Here is a 16,090-nt window from a genome sequence, read left to right on the forward strand (position 1 = left end):
TATTTCTTATATAATACAATGTGCCATTTCCAGTAGTCCAGCATAGACAGTGGGCATCTCCAGACCCTCGCAGCCTAACCCTTTCCCTGCCCTGCTGGTAGCCTTGGTCCCTTTGTCTTCCTGCCTATGCTGTTTGGTGTCATGGAGAGCCTGGCCTGCGTGGCTGAGAGCATAGTGACTTTGGCTGCTGAGGGCCCAGGCCACACACACCCTCCCCTCGAGCTGCCTCTTGGTCAGAGTGCTCAGCTCCTAGGTGGTCACTAGGTCTCCATGATAAGTGAAATTGGTGTTCTGTTTCTTCATGTTGTTCACCCCCCCCCCCTTTTTTTTTTTTCCCACATTTTAGGTCTTGTAAGCAAGATTTTTCCTGTTGAAAAATTGCTTGAAGAAGCCATTCAGTGTGCAGAAAAAATTGCCAGCAATTCCAAAATTATAACAGCCATGGCCAAAGAATCTGTGAATGCAGGTAGGAGTCTGCCCAAAAAAGCAAAGTGAGGAGGATTCCTAGGACTGCAGATAGGATTGAAAGCACTGAATAGCTGTAGCTTAGCCTGTCTGAGGTGGAAATGGTAGGATGCTCAGGATTATGATTTACTGGTAGAGTTCTGGTTTCTAAGTGTTCGTGATTTGGTTCAGGTGTTCTGAGTTTCCGTTTGTACTCAGGGCCAAGAAGTGAGCCACAGGGAAGCTGCCTAGTAGTGATAGGGACAGCACCAGGCAAGGCTAGAAGAGGCCAAGAAGGGAGTCCAAGGCGTCCGGCTTGTCCCTTGCTCCTGGGACCCGAGTTGAAGGGTTCCTTTCCTCAGCCCACGCTCTGGGAGTGTGAATGCTGTCCAGCCTGGGGACTAAGGCCACACAGACTGAGAGAATCTGTGTGAGTGTGGGAGCGTGCTCTGTGTTCCAGGCCCCACTCAACAACGACTCTGCATTGCTAAAGCTTTGTAAAAGAAAACTGAGGGCTGGGGAGATTGCTCAGTGGTCTAAGTGCCTGCCTGGCATGTGCACGGACATAAGTTCTATCCCCAGTACCACATGCTGTGCCAGCCACTGAAACCAGCCATTGTGGCACATGCCTGTAATCCCAGTGCTGGGGAGGCTGAGACAGGAGAATTATTATGAGTCCGAACTGCATAGCGAGACCCTGTACCAAATAAATGATTTAAGGGCCAACCAAATAGCTCAGCAGATCAAAGCACCTGCAAGCAGGCCCAGGGACCCAAATAGCTCAGCAGATCAAAGCACCTGCAAGCAGGCACAGGGACCCAGGGTTCAATCCCTGGGCCTGCCATGCTGTGCCGGCCCCACCCCCAGGGCACACTGAGAGGGCAATTGAGGCTGAGTATGCTGTAATCCCAGCTCTTGGGAGGCTGGAATCATTATGAGTCTGACCTAGTAATGAGACCTTGAACACCCTGTAGATCCTTCCCTAAAAAAAAAAAAAAAAAAAAAAAAAGGATTTAAAAAAAATAGTCTTCAGGTTTAATAAAGAAAAATGAAAGTAAAACTGTTCTGACCCGCCTCCTCAAGTACTTGAGTATTTATGTAGCAGTTTATTTCAGCATTTGAAATGAAATTGTGCTCCTCTTCAGTGCCTGGGGCAGAAGGGTGCAATCTAGGAATTCACACAGCCTTTCTGGACCTGGTTCCCCCTCCAGAGAAGGTGCTGGCTCTCTGGAGTTACTTGTTACCCCGTAAGAAGCACCACTATTGAAGAATGCACGTGTGTCGTGGCACCCACAGGGTAGCTGCCCAGGGTTTCGGCAGGGTCACAGTAGATTGCACCCGATACTCATCTCCATCAGGAGAGGCCCCTCCCTCTAGGTGTCAGTACAGCACATGCCTGTGTCCTGCACTGAAAAGAAAGGTAGGGCCAGTGAGATAGCTCAGCAGTCTAAAGCGCCTGCTTAGGGAAGCTTAGACAGGTGCAGGGGACCACAGTTTGATCCCTGGCACCACAGGCCCCACATGCCACACCAGCCCTGTCCTCAGGGGCTGCCCCCCCCAAAAAATGTGCAAAGGTATTTCCTGATGCCTGGTCATCATCATTTTCTGATTTAATCCTTAATTAATTATCAGTGCCTTTAATCCCATTGACCACCTCAGATCCTTACAACTGGACACATTTTGATGTGTGTTTCATCCATTTCCTCTGTCCTTTCTCTGGGGACCTGGGCCGCAGTTGGCAATTCGGGAGTCTTGGAAGAGCAGTTTGTTCTAGCAGCCACCTCAGCTGGACACGCACTGGCAAAAAGAGGCCGACTGGGGCTGGCCTCCCGGCACATCTGCGTGACACTATGTGGGCAGGCAAAGAGTGTCCCATCGCTGCGCAGGAGAGGGTCTCGTTCCTGCCAGCCAGCAGCATTGTCCGTGACTACAGGGTTTCTTTTTCAGCCTTTGAAATGACATTAACAGAAGGAAATAAATTGGAGAAGAAACTCTTCTATTCAACCTTTGCCACCGTGAGTAAACAATATTATGCTGAGAATCGAGTATGTTCTAGTTAAGGGGTTACTGGGAATATTCTTTACATTTTATCATTAAATGCCATTTCTTTTTGGTCCAAACTTTTACTTTCTCCTCTAGTTAGATCAGACTTGTTCTATCAGTGAGCTTTGGTTTAGCAAAAAAGTATATGTGGACATTAAAAGAATAAAAGTTTTACAGCCTGAGAGATAGCCCAGTGGCGTAAGTGTCCGCCTGGCAAGCGCAGGGTCCCAAGTTTGATCCCCGGTATCACCCCCCACACACACATACACAGAAGTTTTACTTAAGGGTGAGTTGCACCCTTAAGCAGTAACTCCTCAATGGACGCACTTGAGACCATAATGTTCGGTGAAATAATTAGACACACAAGTTTGAATATATGGTTCCTCTTGTATGAGAAACCCGAGCTGTGACTAAATAGGTAAATAAGCAAAATAAAGGCTACAATATAATAGGAAACAAGAATATAAATATTTTGCAGATGGGAGGAGAACTGAGATACAGGGAGAAGGAGGAGTGGGGGAGAGATGGAAAGAATTTAGATGTGTACATTTACCTATTCTCCACGACGAATGCAATCATTATATACTGCAATTGTGTACTAATACTTTTTTTTTTAAAGCTCCTTTCTTTAAAATGTAATTCAAAGCCAAGTGCAGTGACTGCACCTATATTCCCAGCATTTGGGGGGCTGAGACAACTTGAATGTAGGAATCCAATACCAGCCTGGACAGCAGTGAGATCTATCTCAAAAAAAAAAAGAGAAAGAGAAGGCGGGACAGAAGGACAGACTGATGGATGGGTAGACAGACAGATATTATTTTCCCTAACTTATTCCACTTACTTAGAATGTGGCTCAAGGGGGCCACGGAGATGGCTCAACGGAGTAAGCACTTCCCTGGCAAGCACTAGGGCCTGAGTTCAATCCCTGATTCTGCCAAAAAAAAAAAAAAAAAAAGAATGCGGCTTAAGGGCCAGTGAGATAGCTCAGCAGACTTAGCACCTGCTTAGGCAAGCACAGGGACTGGAGTTGGCTCCCCAGCACTAACATGCTGTGCTAGCCCCACCCCTGGGCACGCTGAGCTGGCAACCAAGTCCAGGCGTAATGGCTCACGCCTGTAATCCCAGTGCTGGGGAAGCTGAAAATAAGGATCACTGTGAGCCCAAGCTGCGAAGTGAGACCCTGTACCAAATCTGTAGAATGTGGCTCAAAAGTATTATAATAGTAAGCTCTTTATAGCAGTCTGTTGTAAGATTTCTGCCAATAACACATTCGTGTGTTCTGCTGCCATGCAATTTGCACCACTGGTGGTGCACGTGTGGCTGTCCCGTGTATGACTGTACCCCTTCGAGCACCAGCGGTACAAGCCGCTTGATGGGAGAGTCACACACGTGCCACTGGTGGGAGGAATGTGTTAGAGGAAATGATTTCCCAGTTGCCATTAGAAGTCACTTCTTTTGCTGAGAGTCGTGTGTAGGCATTTTATAAAAGAAAGGTTAAAATGCTTTTAACTTTTTAAGAAGTGAGGATGTGTGCACTTCGATGTACACATCTGTGTATGTGGACATGAAGGAAGAGGGCCGATGCAGGGCAGCGTTCTGACCCTTTCCATTCCGTGGGGGTGATGCCTGACCTGACCTGTGTTAGATCTAGTTGAAAAGCGTAGCCCAGAAGTATGCCTCCAAGGCTTTCTTTATGTGGGAGTTTATTGACATTCATGTAGTGGTTTCTGAGTGACCTCATCTAGGGAGAAGGTGTAAAACCTTCATTCGCAGGCCCAGGATTGCCGTTGGTCAGAAATCCCATCCTTGGGGCGGGGAGTTGGCTCAGTAGAATAAGCACTTTCCTGGCAAGCGCAAAGGCCTGAGTTCAATCCCGGTTCCACAAAAAAAGAAAAGAAAAGAAAGAAATCCCATCCTTCCAAGGCCGTACATGGTTCTGTAGAATCCCCTGCCCTGAACCACGTGAGCAAGGAGAGCTCCTGAGAGAGAGAACAGAGCCACCCTAAAGACAAGTGGGCGGAGCTCAGCGGGAAGACCCAAACCTCACCTCTGCCTTTCTCCCTTCTCCTCTCAGGACGACCGGAGAGAAGGGATGACTGCGTTTGTTGAGAAAAGGAAGGCCAACTTCCAAGACCACTGAGAACCCGCGCCCTGCGCCAGAACCTGGGCCTTACTCCTCTACTGAGAGGAAAAAGCAGCTTGTCAGTGTAGAAGCAGATCAATCGTCTCCTTTCAAGGGGTTAGTAGTGTAGGTGAGCTGGGGTTGCTTGCTGGTGGCCGTGGGACTGTGGCCCGAGCTGGGGCTCTGCTGCCCCGCTGGCCTTCACTTGTCCGTCGGGAGAGTCAAGCACATTGCTTTCAGACCAGAACACATTCTTTGAGATCAAAAGTTCTGCTCAGGAGCCTTCAGAGTGTTGAATTTTTTACTTCACTTCAGGAACTGAGCTGCGAGATTGCCCTGTTGTGCCGAGATCGAGTCCAGAAGGACTGAGGTGACTGTCCACCTTGTCATGGGGTGTGTGGCTGCTCAGGGAAAGATGTTCCTGTCTATTGATTTGAACAGAATAATGCTGATTAAAGTAACTACTTCAAGTTAGTTGTGCTTTACTTTTAAAGGGCTAATACCCTATGTATTGGTTAAGGGGTTTTTTTGTGATAATGTTCAATTAAAACTGAGGTTGGCAAAGTAAACTATACCCATGTCATGTCCCCAGGGTAATTAACCTCTGTGGTTAGCTGGGCTTGCACCCCTTCAAGGCTTTCTGTGCCCAGGCTGGCATCCATGTGGGGTGTGGTGCTTTGTGTCATACATGGATGCTGTGCTCACTCTCACACAGTCCTCCACCCGCAAGTCTCCCCTCATCATCTTACTCTGTCACATGAGTGCTTCTTACTCTTTTTTTTTTTTTTTTTTTTTTTTTTTTGGTGGAACCAGGGATTGAACTCAGGCCCTTGCACTTGCCGGGGAAGCGCTTATTCCACTGAGCCAATCTCCCCTGCCCCTATTTTTTTTTTCCTTCGGGTTGATTGTTGGTTTTAGTTGGTTGGCTATATAGTCCAGGGAGACCCTGAACTTACTATGTAGCCCAGGCTGGCCTCGAACTCAAGGTGATCCCCCACTCAGCCTCCCACGTGCAGGGGTCACAGCGTGTGCTGCCACACCTCGTGCTTCTTTGTTTTCATTCTAGCAGCTTCTCAGTTGTGACTACAGCATCATGCGGACTCCCCTGCCTTTACCATCTGAGGTCTAATCATGCAGTTCAGTGCCTTGAGCACATGCAGCCTGTGTAACCATCGCCACAGCCCTTCTACAGAACTTCGTCTTTCTAAGCTGAAACTGTCCCCATGAAACGCTGGCTCGAGGTTCCTGGCACCCACCATTCTGTGTTTCTACTGATGGCACTTCTGGATGCCTTATGCAAATAGAGCCACAATGTCAGTTATTTTCCTTTTTGTGTCTGGGTTACTTCACTTAGCACAATGCAGCGAAGTAGACATTTGTACCGCCCTCCATCTCTGTTGAAATCCTAACCCCCTGATGATGGTGTTAGGAGTTGGAACTGCACAAATAGGGTTATGGCTTAGGCCCAAGAGAGTATTTCATCCCTTTTCCCAGCATGCAGCTCTGGTAACGTGTCACAAATGAACCAAGAATTTGGTCCTCCACAGACCATGAATCTGCCTTGATTTAAGTTTCCAGACTAAAGAACTATGAGAAATAAACAAGCTACCCAGTTCATGGCATGGCTACAGCACAAGCTACAACACTATCCTATGGGTCCATCCATGTCATATGTGTCAGAATTTCACTTCTTTTGACTACTCAATGAATCTTCCTACTTGCATTCTTTCTTATAACCCTGACGTGCTGTGAATGTGTCACATCTACTGCTGTGGTGATGGGCACTGACTTGAGTCAGGGTCTTGCAGTGTTGCCCAGGCTGGTCTCAAACTTAGAATCAAGTGATCCTCCTGCCTCTGACTCTTGAGTAGCTGGGGCTGCGTGTGCACACCACCATGCCTGAAGAGGTGATCAATGTTTACAGAATCTGGTTTCTCAGAATCATGATGGACAGCCCAGCATTTCAGGTGAACATGTCTGCAGCCTCCAGAACTATCTACAGAGCTCACCTGAGTGCCTGACTGCTCACTCACCCTAGTAGCAGGGAGACAGGGCCCTTCTCCAAGGTGAGACGAGAGGTCTCTAAGGTCAGTGAGGGGGCTGCTTGAATCTGAAAGCTGGAGTATTTGCTTAAAATACACGTTCTCGGGTAGGCATGGTGACATAGCCCTGTAATGTTGGCACTCTTAATAGTCTGAAGCAGGAAGATTACAAGCTTATACCCAACCCGCATGACTTAGCATGATCCTGTCCCAATTTTTTATCTTTGTCTTTTTTAAAGGTGAGGAGTTGCTGGGAATGTAGCTTAATGGAAAAACCCAAGTCCAATCTTCTACTGGCAAAAAAAAAAAACTTAAGAGTTAAGCCAAAACCTAAGGGAGGTCCTGGAATCCTTATTCCCCACTGCATCTAATGGTAACTGAAACAGAAAGTCAAGGTAGAAAATGCCACATTAGAAACAAAAGACAGTAATTGTCATGCTCAATCTTGATGTCATTTACTATGTGAGGTTTAGAGCACAATACAGAAGTTGTACAAAAGCCACCTGAAGGAGTATGTTCTTAGTGTGGGTACTTTGGCAGCTTTGGTTTCTAGGAGGGCTGCCCATGTCTTTGGATTGCTGTGCAGCCTGAGGCACCCAAAAGGACTCAGGGAGACATGGTTCCCCTGTGACTCTTGTTAGAAGAAATCATCACCACATTATTCCCAGAACACCAAGTTCTTAATTTGAAACGCCTGTTCTTCCAGTATTGGTGAGGAAGCTGACAAAAACTTGAAGTCTGTGAGATCTCCCACATCCTAGGGCCTAGGGGTCTCACAAGGGAAGAAGAGGTGCTTCCTGCCTCTGATCAGAGGCTCCCACGCCTCACCACAGCCTTAGAATCACTGAGGCTGAGAGGTCTGGATTTCCACAGGAGGATACCAGTGCTGTGCCAATTTTGTGGGCTAGAGCTGCTGCAAGCCCCCAACCTAGACCCTGTCAGGGGACTCGGCTTTGTCAGCTCCCATCTAGGGCAGGGCTGTGCATGAGAGAAGAGGTTGAGGTCTAGGAATGCAAGGTAAGAGGTGCTCACTCTACAACTGAGCGTCAGGTGCCACCATACAGCCAATACAGTCCAGAAAACAGACCACAGTGTAGCCACCACGTGGTGACCGTGTTGGTCCCTCAGCCAGAAAACATGCTTGGCTTGTCCCAAGAGCTGGGCTTCAGCGCTGTCTTGTGGTGAAGCCCATTCACCCCAGCATGGACCAGTGTTCCATTACAGGTATCTCTTCCACCTGGCTGTACAGCTTGGTACAGGCTTTTAATCCAGATTGCAGTCATGGCCTTGGGCTGGCATAGACAAAGAGTATGATAGTCCTTGGCCTGCAGGACCTGAGATGGACAAGGAAAGGCTAAGGTGGGCCAAAGATGGACTAAGAACTGAGCTGCCCTTTGCAGGCTATGGCTCTGCATCTCAGAGCGCATGCTCATTTACAGAGCAAGATGGGCTCCCAGGTACTGCTGGGGCCGTGTGACCAGGAGCTGGAGGTGGGAAGGCAGAGGAAGTGATGGGTTCTGCTAACTCACCTGTCAGCCAATCCTGACTTCTCAGGCAGTCCCCCGTCATACAGCAGGCAGGTGACCTCTGGATTTTGGACTGTTTGGCACACACTTATTTACAAAGTAAGTATGAAAAGAATTTGATCTGGGCCCAACAGCGTGGACTGGCTCTCCCCCAGCCAGGGAACCAGAATAGCTAGCTGGGCCTTCTTGGGAGCACCAGAGGTGGATATGCTCATTGCTAAAGCTGAATACATTCCCTGATAGGTGAGACAATTGGCCTCTGGAATAAACAAAGCCACCAAAGTTCTCAGTATACAAGAGGAAACCTTAAAATTCAGAAAAATCAGGGTTAGCCAAATAGCTCAGCGGATTAAAAGTGCCTGCAAGCAAACTCAGCAGTCGGGATTCGATCCCCAGGCCTGCCGAGCCAGTCCCGCCCCAGGGGCGTGGTGAAATGGCAATTGAGACTGGGCGTGGTGGTGAGAACCTGTAACCCCAGCTCTTGGGAGGCAATTTCCAGGCGGATCACTACGAATCTGAACTAGTAATGAGCCCCTGAACACCCTGTAGACCCTTCCCTAAAATACAAAAGAAAAATCTATTCATCCAATTTTTTTCATGCAATGACACTCTTCCTCCATTACTTGGAGCAATGGCTCCGCCCTCCCGTTTGTCCCGCCCCTGTCCCTCCTTCCCAGAGGTCCTGCTCTGACTGCAGACATGGTCGTACTGAAGGGCGTCCCAGAGCTGCTGTCCCCAGAGTTGCTGTATACGTTGGCGCGCATGGGGCATGGAGACGAGATAGGTAAGCCGTACTCGATGCAGGCTGGGAGACACCAGATTTTCTCAGAAAGGGACTGGGGCACTGCCGCGGCCACCCCACCCTTGTGAGCAGGAAGCCCCAACCCTGCTTCCGCAGCGAGCTGGCAACGGTAGGCAGCTCCCACTGCGAAGTTCTCAGGTCCACCCAGGTGGTCACGAGGCAGCAGCTGCCTTGGCCTGGTGCAGGTGTACCCGGGCGGGTCTCACCCCATCCCCCTCCCCTCCAGCCTCGGTGTCCGGTGCTAACAGAGCAGGATTCCTCCTTCAGCCCCGGCCTACCCTCTCCCCATTCTTCCCTCGAGGGCCCGCCCCTCAGGTCAGCCGCTGAGGCTGGGGAGTCTGTTACTACCCCTCCTTCTGACAGTCACCCTCCCTGTCTGCCTTTCCACTTGGGCCGACGCTCAAGAAAACCACGGAGATGACCCAGGGTCTGGACGCACTGACCATGGAGGGAGGGTGGACTGGTTGATCCCGGGGTAGGGTGCGGCCTCCAGGGCCACAGCAGCGCCTTCCCACTGCCTCTTCAGTTCTTGCAGACGCCAACTTCCCCACTTCCTCCATCTGTCGGTGTGGGCCTGAGGAGATCCGGGCGGATGGTAAGGGGAGTGGGAACAGGAGTGGGGTCTGAGGAGAGGTAAGAAGGGGGCGGAATAGGGCTAAGGGTGGGGTTCTTTTTTTTTTTTTTTTTTTTTTTTGTGGTACCGGGAATTGAACTCAGGAACCTGGGTTCTTCTTACCAAGGCCAAAAAGTGAAAGTTATGGAGGGCAGGGGGTGCCACTGGGGAGGGCTGGGGTCTCAGCCCAGCTTTATCACCCCCAGGCCTGCGCATCCCACAGCTCTTACAGGCTGTATTGCAGCTGCTGCCCCTGGACACCTATGTGGAGAGCCCGGTGAGGGCCAAAAGGCTGCTCTACTGCTCTGTGTCTCAGTTTCCCCTTCGCAGGACTTCACCAGGCCAGCTGCCTCAGAGTGGGGGGAGGCCACGGGCCCCAAAGGGGCCCTGACCCTACCAGAGGACTCTTGAGTGGTCACTAGGCAGGGGAATGCTGGCAGTGCTCAGGGCTGTAGAGCTGTCTCCTGTATCTCAGGCTACTGTCATGGAGCTGGTGCCCGACGACAAGGAGAAAGGCCTGGAGACCCCAGTGTGGAAACATTATGAGATGCTCCTGTTGCATGCTGGCTGCAAGGTGAGCCCATAGCCCTGCCTAGGGGAGGAGCCAGGGACCCTGCCTTCGGGAGGCTTGGGAAGAGTGACAGATATGGGGGGTGTCCCACACCATTCTCCGATGGCCTTCACTTCTAGCTGTGGGAGCACTCAGGACCCCCAGCTGCCCCCATTAGCAGAGCAGAAGCAGTATACCTAGGCTGCCTTCCTGAACCTCTAAGCTCCCCACGCCCCTCAGAGGACCTTGATGCCTGGGGTTCTGTCCCCATGGAGCCAAGTGTCCACAGGCTGCCTGGCCACCCCTTCTGGCCTCCCATGCATGTGCCCCTGGGTCCCAGGTCTTCCTCTCCCACCTCATCCTGGCTGGGTATCACCCAGCTCTCACCCTAGTCTGGCAGGAGGCATGCCAATTCTCCTGGGGAGCTTACTAGTTCTCAAGTCTTGGGCAGGACCTACTGGGAGGGAACAGATCAGGAACTCCCATCCTGGCCACGGGACCCCTAGGGGCCAGTTTTGGGGAATGGCAGTGTTTGCCAAGATGGCTGAGCAGCCCCAGGCCAGGAGGCACCAAGCATAGCACCTAGTCCAGCCCAGGTGCCAGGTGTGATCTGAGAGACACGCCGTGTCCATACTGCCCATTCCTAGGAGTTATAGGCTAAAGCCCTTGGGACCCCTGCACTAGGAGAGCCACAGAAGTGGGGCCCAGGAGCCTGGTGCCCTTGCCTCCTGCTCAGGCACTCAGAGCCTACTCTTGAGCATTTCTGGGCAGAGATCTTTCAGCCATGCCATTTTGTCTTCTAGAGTGCCCTGGCAAAGATGGAGAGATTTGAGTTTTACGAACGAGCCAAAAAGGCTTTTGCTGTTGTTGCGACTGGGTGAGTGCCAGCTGGGTCTGCTGGCTCAGGCGTGCCCCTGTCCCAAGCCTCTGGGAGGGCTCCAGGTGCACTTTCTACTGAGCTCCTGCCTAGTTGAGACTTAAATGGCAGGAGGAATTGGGCAGGCAGGTCCCTGTTTGCCTTGCCCAAGGCAGCTGTTCTCTGGAATCTATTTCTGACAGGTAGGATAGAAGCATGTGGGGCCTGCGGTGTCCCCAAGAGAGCACCTTGGCCCTCTGCTCAGCTCTGACTTCTCCTTCTGCAGGGAGAAGGCACTCTATGGAAACATCATCCTCAAGAAGGGCACAATTGCTCTTGGCTCCCAGTTTGGGGCCTGGTGGAGACAATTCTGAGCGGAAAAGAATTGAGAGTGCCACAGGCCTACCTCCAGCAGCCTCCAGACCTGGGCCTCAGACAGGCTCTCAAGAGGCCAGTAGGTTTTGGGGGACCCTGCCAACTGAGACTGAGAGTCCCCTGAGTTTTGAAATGATGGAAAAATACAGTCACTATGAATCTTCAGTCTAAAGACTTCTCCCTCCCAGATTTGTTTGGGACTGGGCTCAGGGAGGCTAGTGGCTTTTTAGGGAGTAGGCACCACCCACCCTGATGAAGGCCCAGATGGGAAGTCTTTGTGGTAAATGAGGCCTGGGGCTGGGCGCAATGCACAGCAGAGAGACCAGAGGTGGAGGCAGCTGCTGCCTGGCAGCTCAAGGAGAATGGGGACTTCTGCAAAATCGCTCAGGATTCAGACACAAGGTGGCGCCTGATCAGGGCCACACCCTCTGCCTCAAACAGGACTGCCATGAGAGCTGGCCTCACACTTCAGGAGGAAAAACCTACAGAGGTGGAGTGGAGGAGGGTGCACCTGGTGCCAGTGAGGATGGTGTCTGCAGCCCTGGTACAGGCCTAGGGAGGCTTGGGTGTGGGCGGGGCCTGTGTTCAATAAACGGAGCACCCAGTCCATGCACCCGAGGAGCTAGCCACTTGGTCCCCAGGGATGCAACCAGATGGCACCTGCCTGCTTCCTGCTTGAATCCATGGTTGTCCTAAGGGGTAAAGGACATTCAGCCACGTAGCACCCAGTGCTAGACAGAAGGGCGGCAAGATACAGTGGTGGCCTGACAGGGGTTGGTGACTAGAGTGTTAGTGATTAACCCCAGAAATGGTTGGATTGGGTCTCAAGCCCCTGTTCAGACCACAGGTACTCCCCCTAGGCCATTGGTGGCAAATCTATGGCACACATGCCACAGCGGGCCACACGCAGCAATTCAGTGGCACAAAAGCCAAGTCACCCCAGCCTCTAAGCACTGATACAGTTGGTTTTTTTCCTAACTAAAACCTCCATGTTCAGTTTTAATTAATTGCAGTGTTGAGACTCTTTGTGGTAACAAGTGGGTTTGAGGTTGCTGTTTGGGCACCTGGACTCTTAAGAGGTTCGCCATCACTGTCCTGGCCCCTCCCCCTCTCTCTACTCTTCTTTCAGCTGCATGGGTGTAGGAAGAAGACAAAGACAGAGGGTGGCAGCTGCTTTGTCTGGGAGCCCTCTCAGGACACCCAGACCTGTACTCCAGGATCACAAGGAGCAGGGGGTCAGGAAAGCCACCTGGGCAGGGACTTGGGGTTAGGCGTGAGGAAGGGACCATGCCTAAGCCTGGCCACAGACCTTGGTGACTGTCCCATCTGTTCTCTGCCATGGCCCCTGTCCACTAGTCACTTCACATAAGCATTGTCACCTAGCAACAGCCAGAAAGCAAAGTGGCCACTGCCTTAGTGACTAGTTACCAGCTGGTGTGGGAGATCTGTATGCAGAAGTGGGGAGGCAATTGAAGGCCACACCTTTCAGTACCCTCCCTGCTTCCATGGGGCATGAAGAAGCCAGGGCTCTTTTTGTTTCTTTTTTTTTTTTTTTTTTGCGGAAGCGGGGATTGAACTCAGGCCCTGCGCTTGCCAGAGAAGCCCTTACTCCACTGAGCCATCTCCCCAGCCCCCAGGGCTCTTTTTGATTGAGAGACTTCCCTAGAGCTGTTGTTTCTGGGCCTCCAGTGGCAAGGCTGGGTCAATCTGTACGTCCCTCTCGGTGGTCTGCTCACCAGGGTGGCCAATTCCTGAGTCCCTCCCTCTCCTGGACACATCCAGCTATGCTCTTCAGGAGCTGGAGGAAATACTGACTGGCTCAAACAAGGTTAGAAAGAGGTGTGACTACAAACTAACTCACCTTGGCCAGTCCCCTCCTTAGGGCCCAGCAGAAGCTAGACTCTTGGAGCCTCAGAGATCCACAAGTTCCCCACTTGCCAGGGAGCTAGGGAAGGGGGTCAACATGGCACAGCCTGAATATCCAGCCTGGGTCTGATTTTCTCAGGGTCAGTGAGCACTGGTGGCTGGCCACCTGTGTCTGAGTTGCTCTGGTTGTGGCCCTTGGCCATTTCTGACCTAATATAAGAGTAACTTGGTTGTGGAGTGCTTTGAACTTCTTGTGCCCCAGGGATGCAGGGCCTCCTGAGACCTGGACAGGATTCTGTAGCCTCTGCTGACTGTCCCCTGATCTTGATTTTGAGCTGCCCACACCCTGCCCTGGTTCGTACCAGGATGTCAAGTGAGATGCACTGAGGTGAAGCTGGACCTCCTCTACTCCTATCAGGGAAGAACCTTGAAGGTCACTGTTTTGGCCTTGATGAGCTCATCCATAATGGGCTATGGACTCACCAATAACATGGGGACCTGGCTCCTGCTTTGTTGGGCTTGGAGACAGGAATGTATACACATGAGCCACGCATGTCCTTGGGAGAGTAGGGAATCCTTGGGGGACACTGAGTTCTAGGGGATGTAAGGTCACCTGGACAAGCCCTCAGCAACTGCATGCCATCAGGAACATCAGGACCAAGAGTCAGCAGTTTCTCCCAGCAGCTGTCTTGGCCACGGGAGCTGGTGGACTTGTGTGGCTCAGGCTAGAGGGATTGGTCCTAGGTACTTCTCATTGCTGGGCATGGCTACCAGCTGCCCCACTATGTACACAGTGTGTTAGGTAACTCAAGTGGCCTGTGCCTGTGCTTAAGCATTGGGCTTACTGTGGGAGGCTATGCAGGAGGACTGGTACTCCATGCAGAGCTGGATGACTGCCCACAAAACTAGGACAAAATGTTTGTGTACTGGGCCTGTGTCGGGCCCATTCACTTGAGTCTGTGTGCCTATACCTGGCCAACTGAGCACACGGAGTGTACCTGCACACCGGTATACCCATGCACCTGTCTACCAGAGCACCTATCCACTTGAATGCCAATCATCTTAGCCTCCCTCCTGCCTCATGCTCTCTGTTTCCAGGATCCTTCTCTCCTTTCCCCAGGGAGCCCAGGGTGAGATCCATTCCGCTGCTGAGGTTGATCCTGGTGCTGCCTTTGGTACCCACCTCTGACTGCTGCCATGTGCTTCATTCCATCTGTACCTGGCGAAAGATGGTCCTGTGGGGTCGAATGTTCAGGAACTGAGGGTCAGCTGGGTCTTGTATGACTTGGGGTGGGGCTCTTATATGTGCCATACAAGAGACAGATAACAGCTTCTTCCTCCTAGACAGCAAACAGGTTGGACTCCAGGGTTGTTGGTCTTAAAGGATCAGGTGGCCTTCTACTTCTGTTTGCAGGTATTTATTTTTTCTAGCTAGGAAGGATTGGCAAGTCCCAACAGCCTGGGCCTCAAGGCAGCTGTATGAGGGTGTTCAGGGATTTATGACTACTCCACAGGGTGGTAGATGTGGTCTAGGTCCTCCTCTGGCCCTCGAAACACCTGGAGAGGCAGCATTGCCCGGGCAAAGGGCTCTTCCTGGACATGGATCTCCTCTGATACAGGATGGTACAGACTGTCAAAGTCAGACTCAGGACCCTGCTGGGGTCTCCGGAAAGGGCTCAGGATGTCTTCAGTCTCCACCCGGGCTTTGTCACCTGGGAAAGGCAAATGGAACCATAGCCTTAGTTTCCCTTACAAGACTCTCCATTCGCCCAGTTCCACTGGCCCATCCTCCAACTCCACCCCACGGGGCAGACTCCTCCTGCCGTGGCCTTGTTCCCAACCTGACCTGGCTTCTTGATGGCTGCAGGCTTTGGATTTGGCGCTTGGAACAGATCCACCAGCTGGCTGTCCCTCTCCAGAGGCTGCAAGGCATGGTTGTCCCAGGTCCTGCCCACACAACAGGGTCAGGTTCAGGTACAGCTGGGGAGAAGTACAACCCCCCGCCCCCAGGCAGCTGCGGGCCTGTGAAGCCACTTCAGTCCACTGCCTGTTAACCGCCCCAGGAGCTTTAGACAAGCACCTACCCAGGTGTCCCTGTTTCATCTCTGAGCCAGCAAGGGTGGGGAGTAGAAAGATACAAGCCTCCCAGAGTGAAGGAGGGCCGGGCGTAGAGGGGCACCCTTATAATCCCAGCTCTCAGGCCGAGGTAGGAGGATCACTGCAGGCTGAGGGCCAATCTGGGCAACCTAGTGAGTGCAAGGCCACCGTGAACTACAAAGCAAGACCCTGTCTCAAAAGGAAAGAAAATAGACCCTAGTGAGAGAAGGCAGAAACCACACAGGTCCAAGATGGAGACTTTCTAGGCCCTCAGGGAGCTAGATAGCAGAGGTGAGCAGAACTCCAGGGCCTCTGGCTCGTGGGCCTCGGCTTGCCACTGCTGGACGGAGGTCTGAGCATTGCCTTCTCCTGGAAGCAGCGGGACAGCACTCTTGATGTGCCCAGTGCACCCCGCGTCCGAGAAGAGCCCAGAAAGAACAGGCCGAGCTTTCAGGGGAACACAAGGGGATAAGCGGGGCACTTACTTTGTTTCCTGATCGGGGACTGAATGCTTGCCTTTGGTCTTGTCAGGTACCTGGAAGAGTGAGTCACCGGCGTGACCTTTGCCAGTCAGTGACCCAAGGTCACTCCTTTCCAAGGTCAAGGGACACCTGCTCTAAGGCTCAAGTGGGGCTACAGGCAGAGGCTGCCCTGCAGGTGACTTCAGGGACTACTGGGGCTTGCAGGCAGGGGAAGCAACGCCACTGATCTGCCCCAAATGACCAGCCCACTCTGATTGCTGGCCAGGCCTGGC

General features: G+C 51.9%; 3 protein-coding genes across 3 annotated transcripts in view; 2 read left to right on the forward strand and 1 right to left on the reverse strand.

The window, feature by feature from the left end:
• Echs1 (enoyl-CoA hydratase, short chain 1) overlaps positions 1-5,188 on the forward strand; it is a 10,652-nt gene extending 5,464 nt beyond the window's left edge. Inside the window, exons 5-8 of the mRNA XM_023709043.1 lie at positions 102-174; positions 265-466; positions 2,392-2,459; positions 4,562-5,188. Of these exons, the coding sequence (XP_023564811.1) occupies positions 102-174; positions 265-466; positions 2,392-2,459; positions 4,562-4,627 (409 nt within the window). The 3' untranslated portion in view covers positions 4,628-5,188. The remainder of the gene's footprint in view (positions 1-101; positions 175-264; positions 467-2,391; positions 2,460-4,561) is intronic.
• Positions 5,189-8,849: 3,661 nt separating this feature from the next.
• Positions 8,850-11,538, forward strand: Fuom (fucose mutarotase). The gene is made up of 6 exons (XM_004625553.2): positions 8,850-8,961; positions 9,506-9,574; positions 9,799-9,869; positions 10,068-10,166; positions 10,946-11,019; positions 11,285-11,538. Exons 1-6 carry the CDS (start codon positions 8,877-8,879, stop codon positions 11,370-11,372), a joined length of 486 nt encoding a protein of 161 aa, XP_004625610.2. The 5' UTR covers positions 8,850-8,876; the 3' UTR covers positions 11,373-11,538.
• Positions 11,539-14,656: 3,118 nt separating this feature from the next.
• The window catches only part of Prap1 (proline rich acidic protein 1), a 3,587-nt gene continuing 2,153 nt past the window's right edge, over positions 14,657-16,090 (reverse strand). Inside the window, exons 3-5 of the mRNA XM_023708881.1 lie at positions 15,822-15,871; positions 15,086-15,186; positions 14,657-14,951 (exon numbers count right to left, since the gene is read on the reverse strand). Of these exons, the coding sequence (XP_023564649.1) occupies positions 14,743-14,951; positions 15,086-15,186; positions 15,822-15,871 (360 nt within the window). The 3' untranslated portion in view covers positions 14,657-14,742. The remainder of the gene's footprint in view (positions 14,952-15,085; positions 15,187-15,821; positions 15,872-16,090) is intronic.

Source organism: Octodon degus, unplaced genomic scaffold (assembly GCF_000260255.1).
Source record: "Octodon degus isolate 3935 unplaced genomic scaffold, OctDeg1.0 scaffold00010, whole genome shotgun sequence".
Classification (NCBI taxonomy): domain Eukaryota; kingdom Metazoa; phylum Chordata; class Mammalia; order Rodentia; family Octodontidae; genus Octodon; species Octodon degus.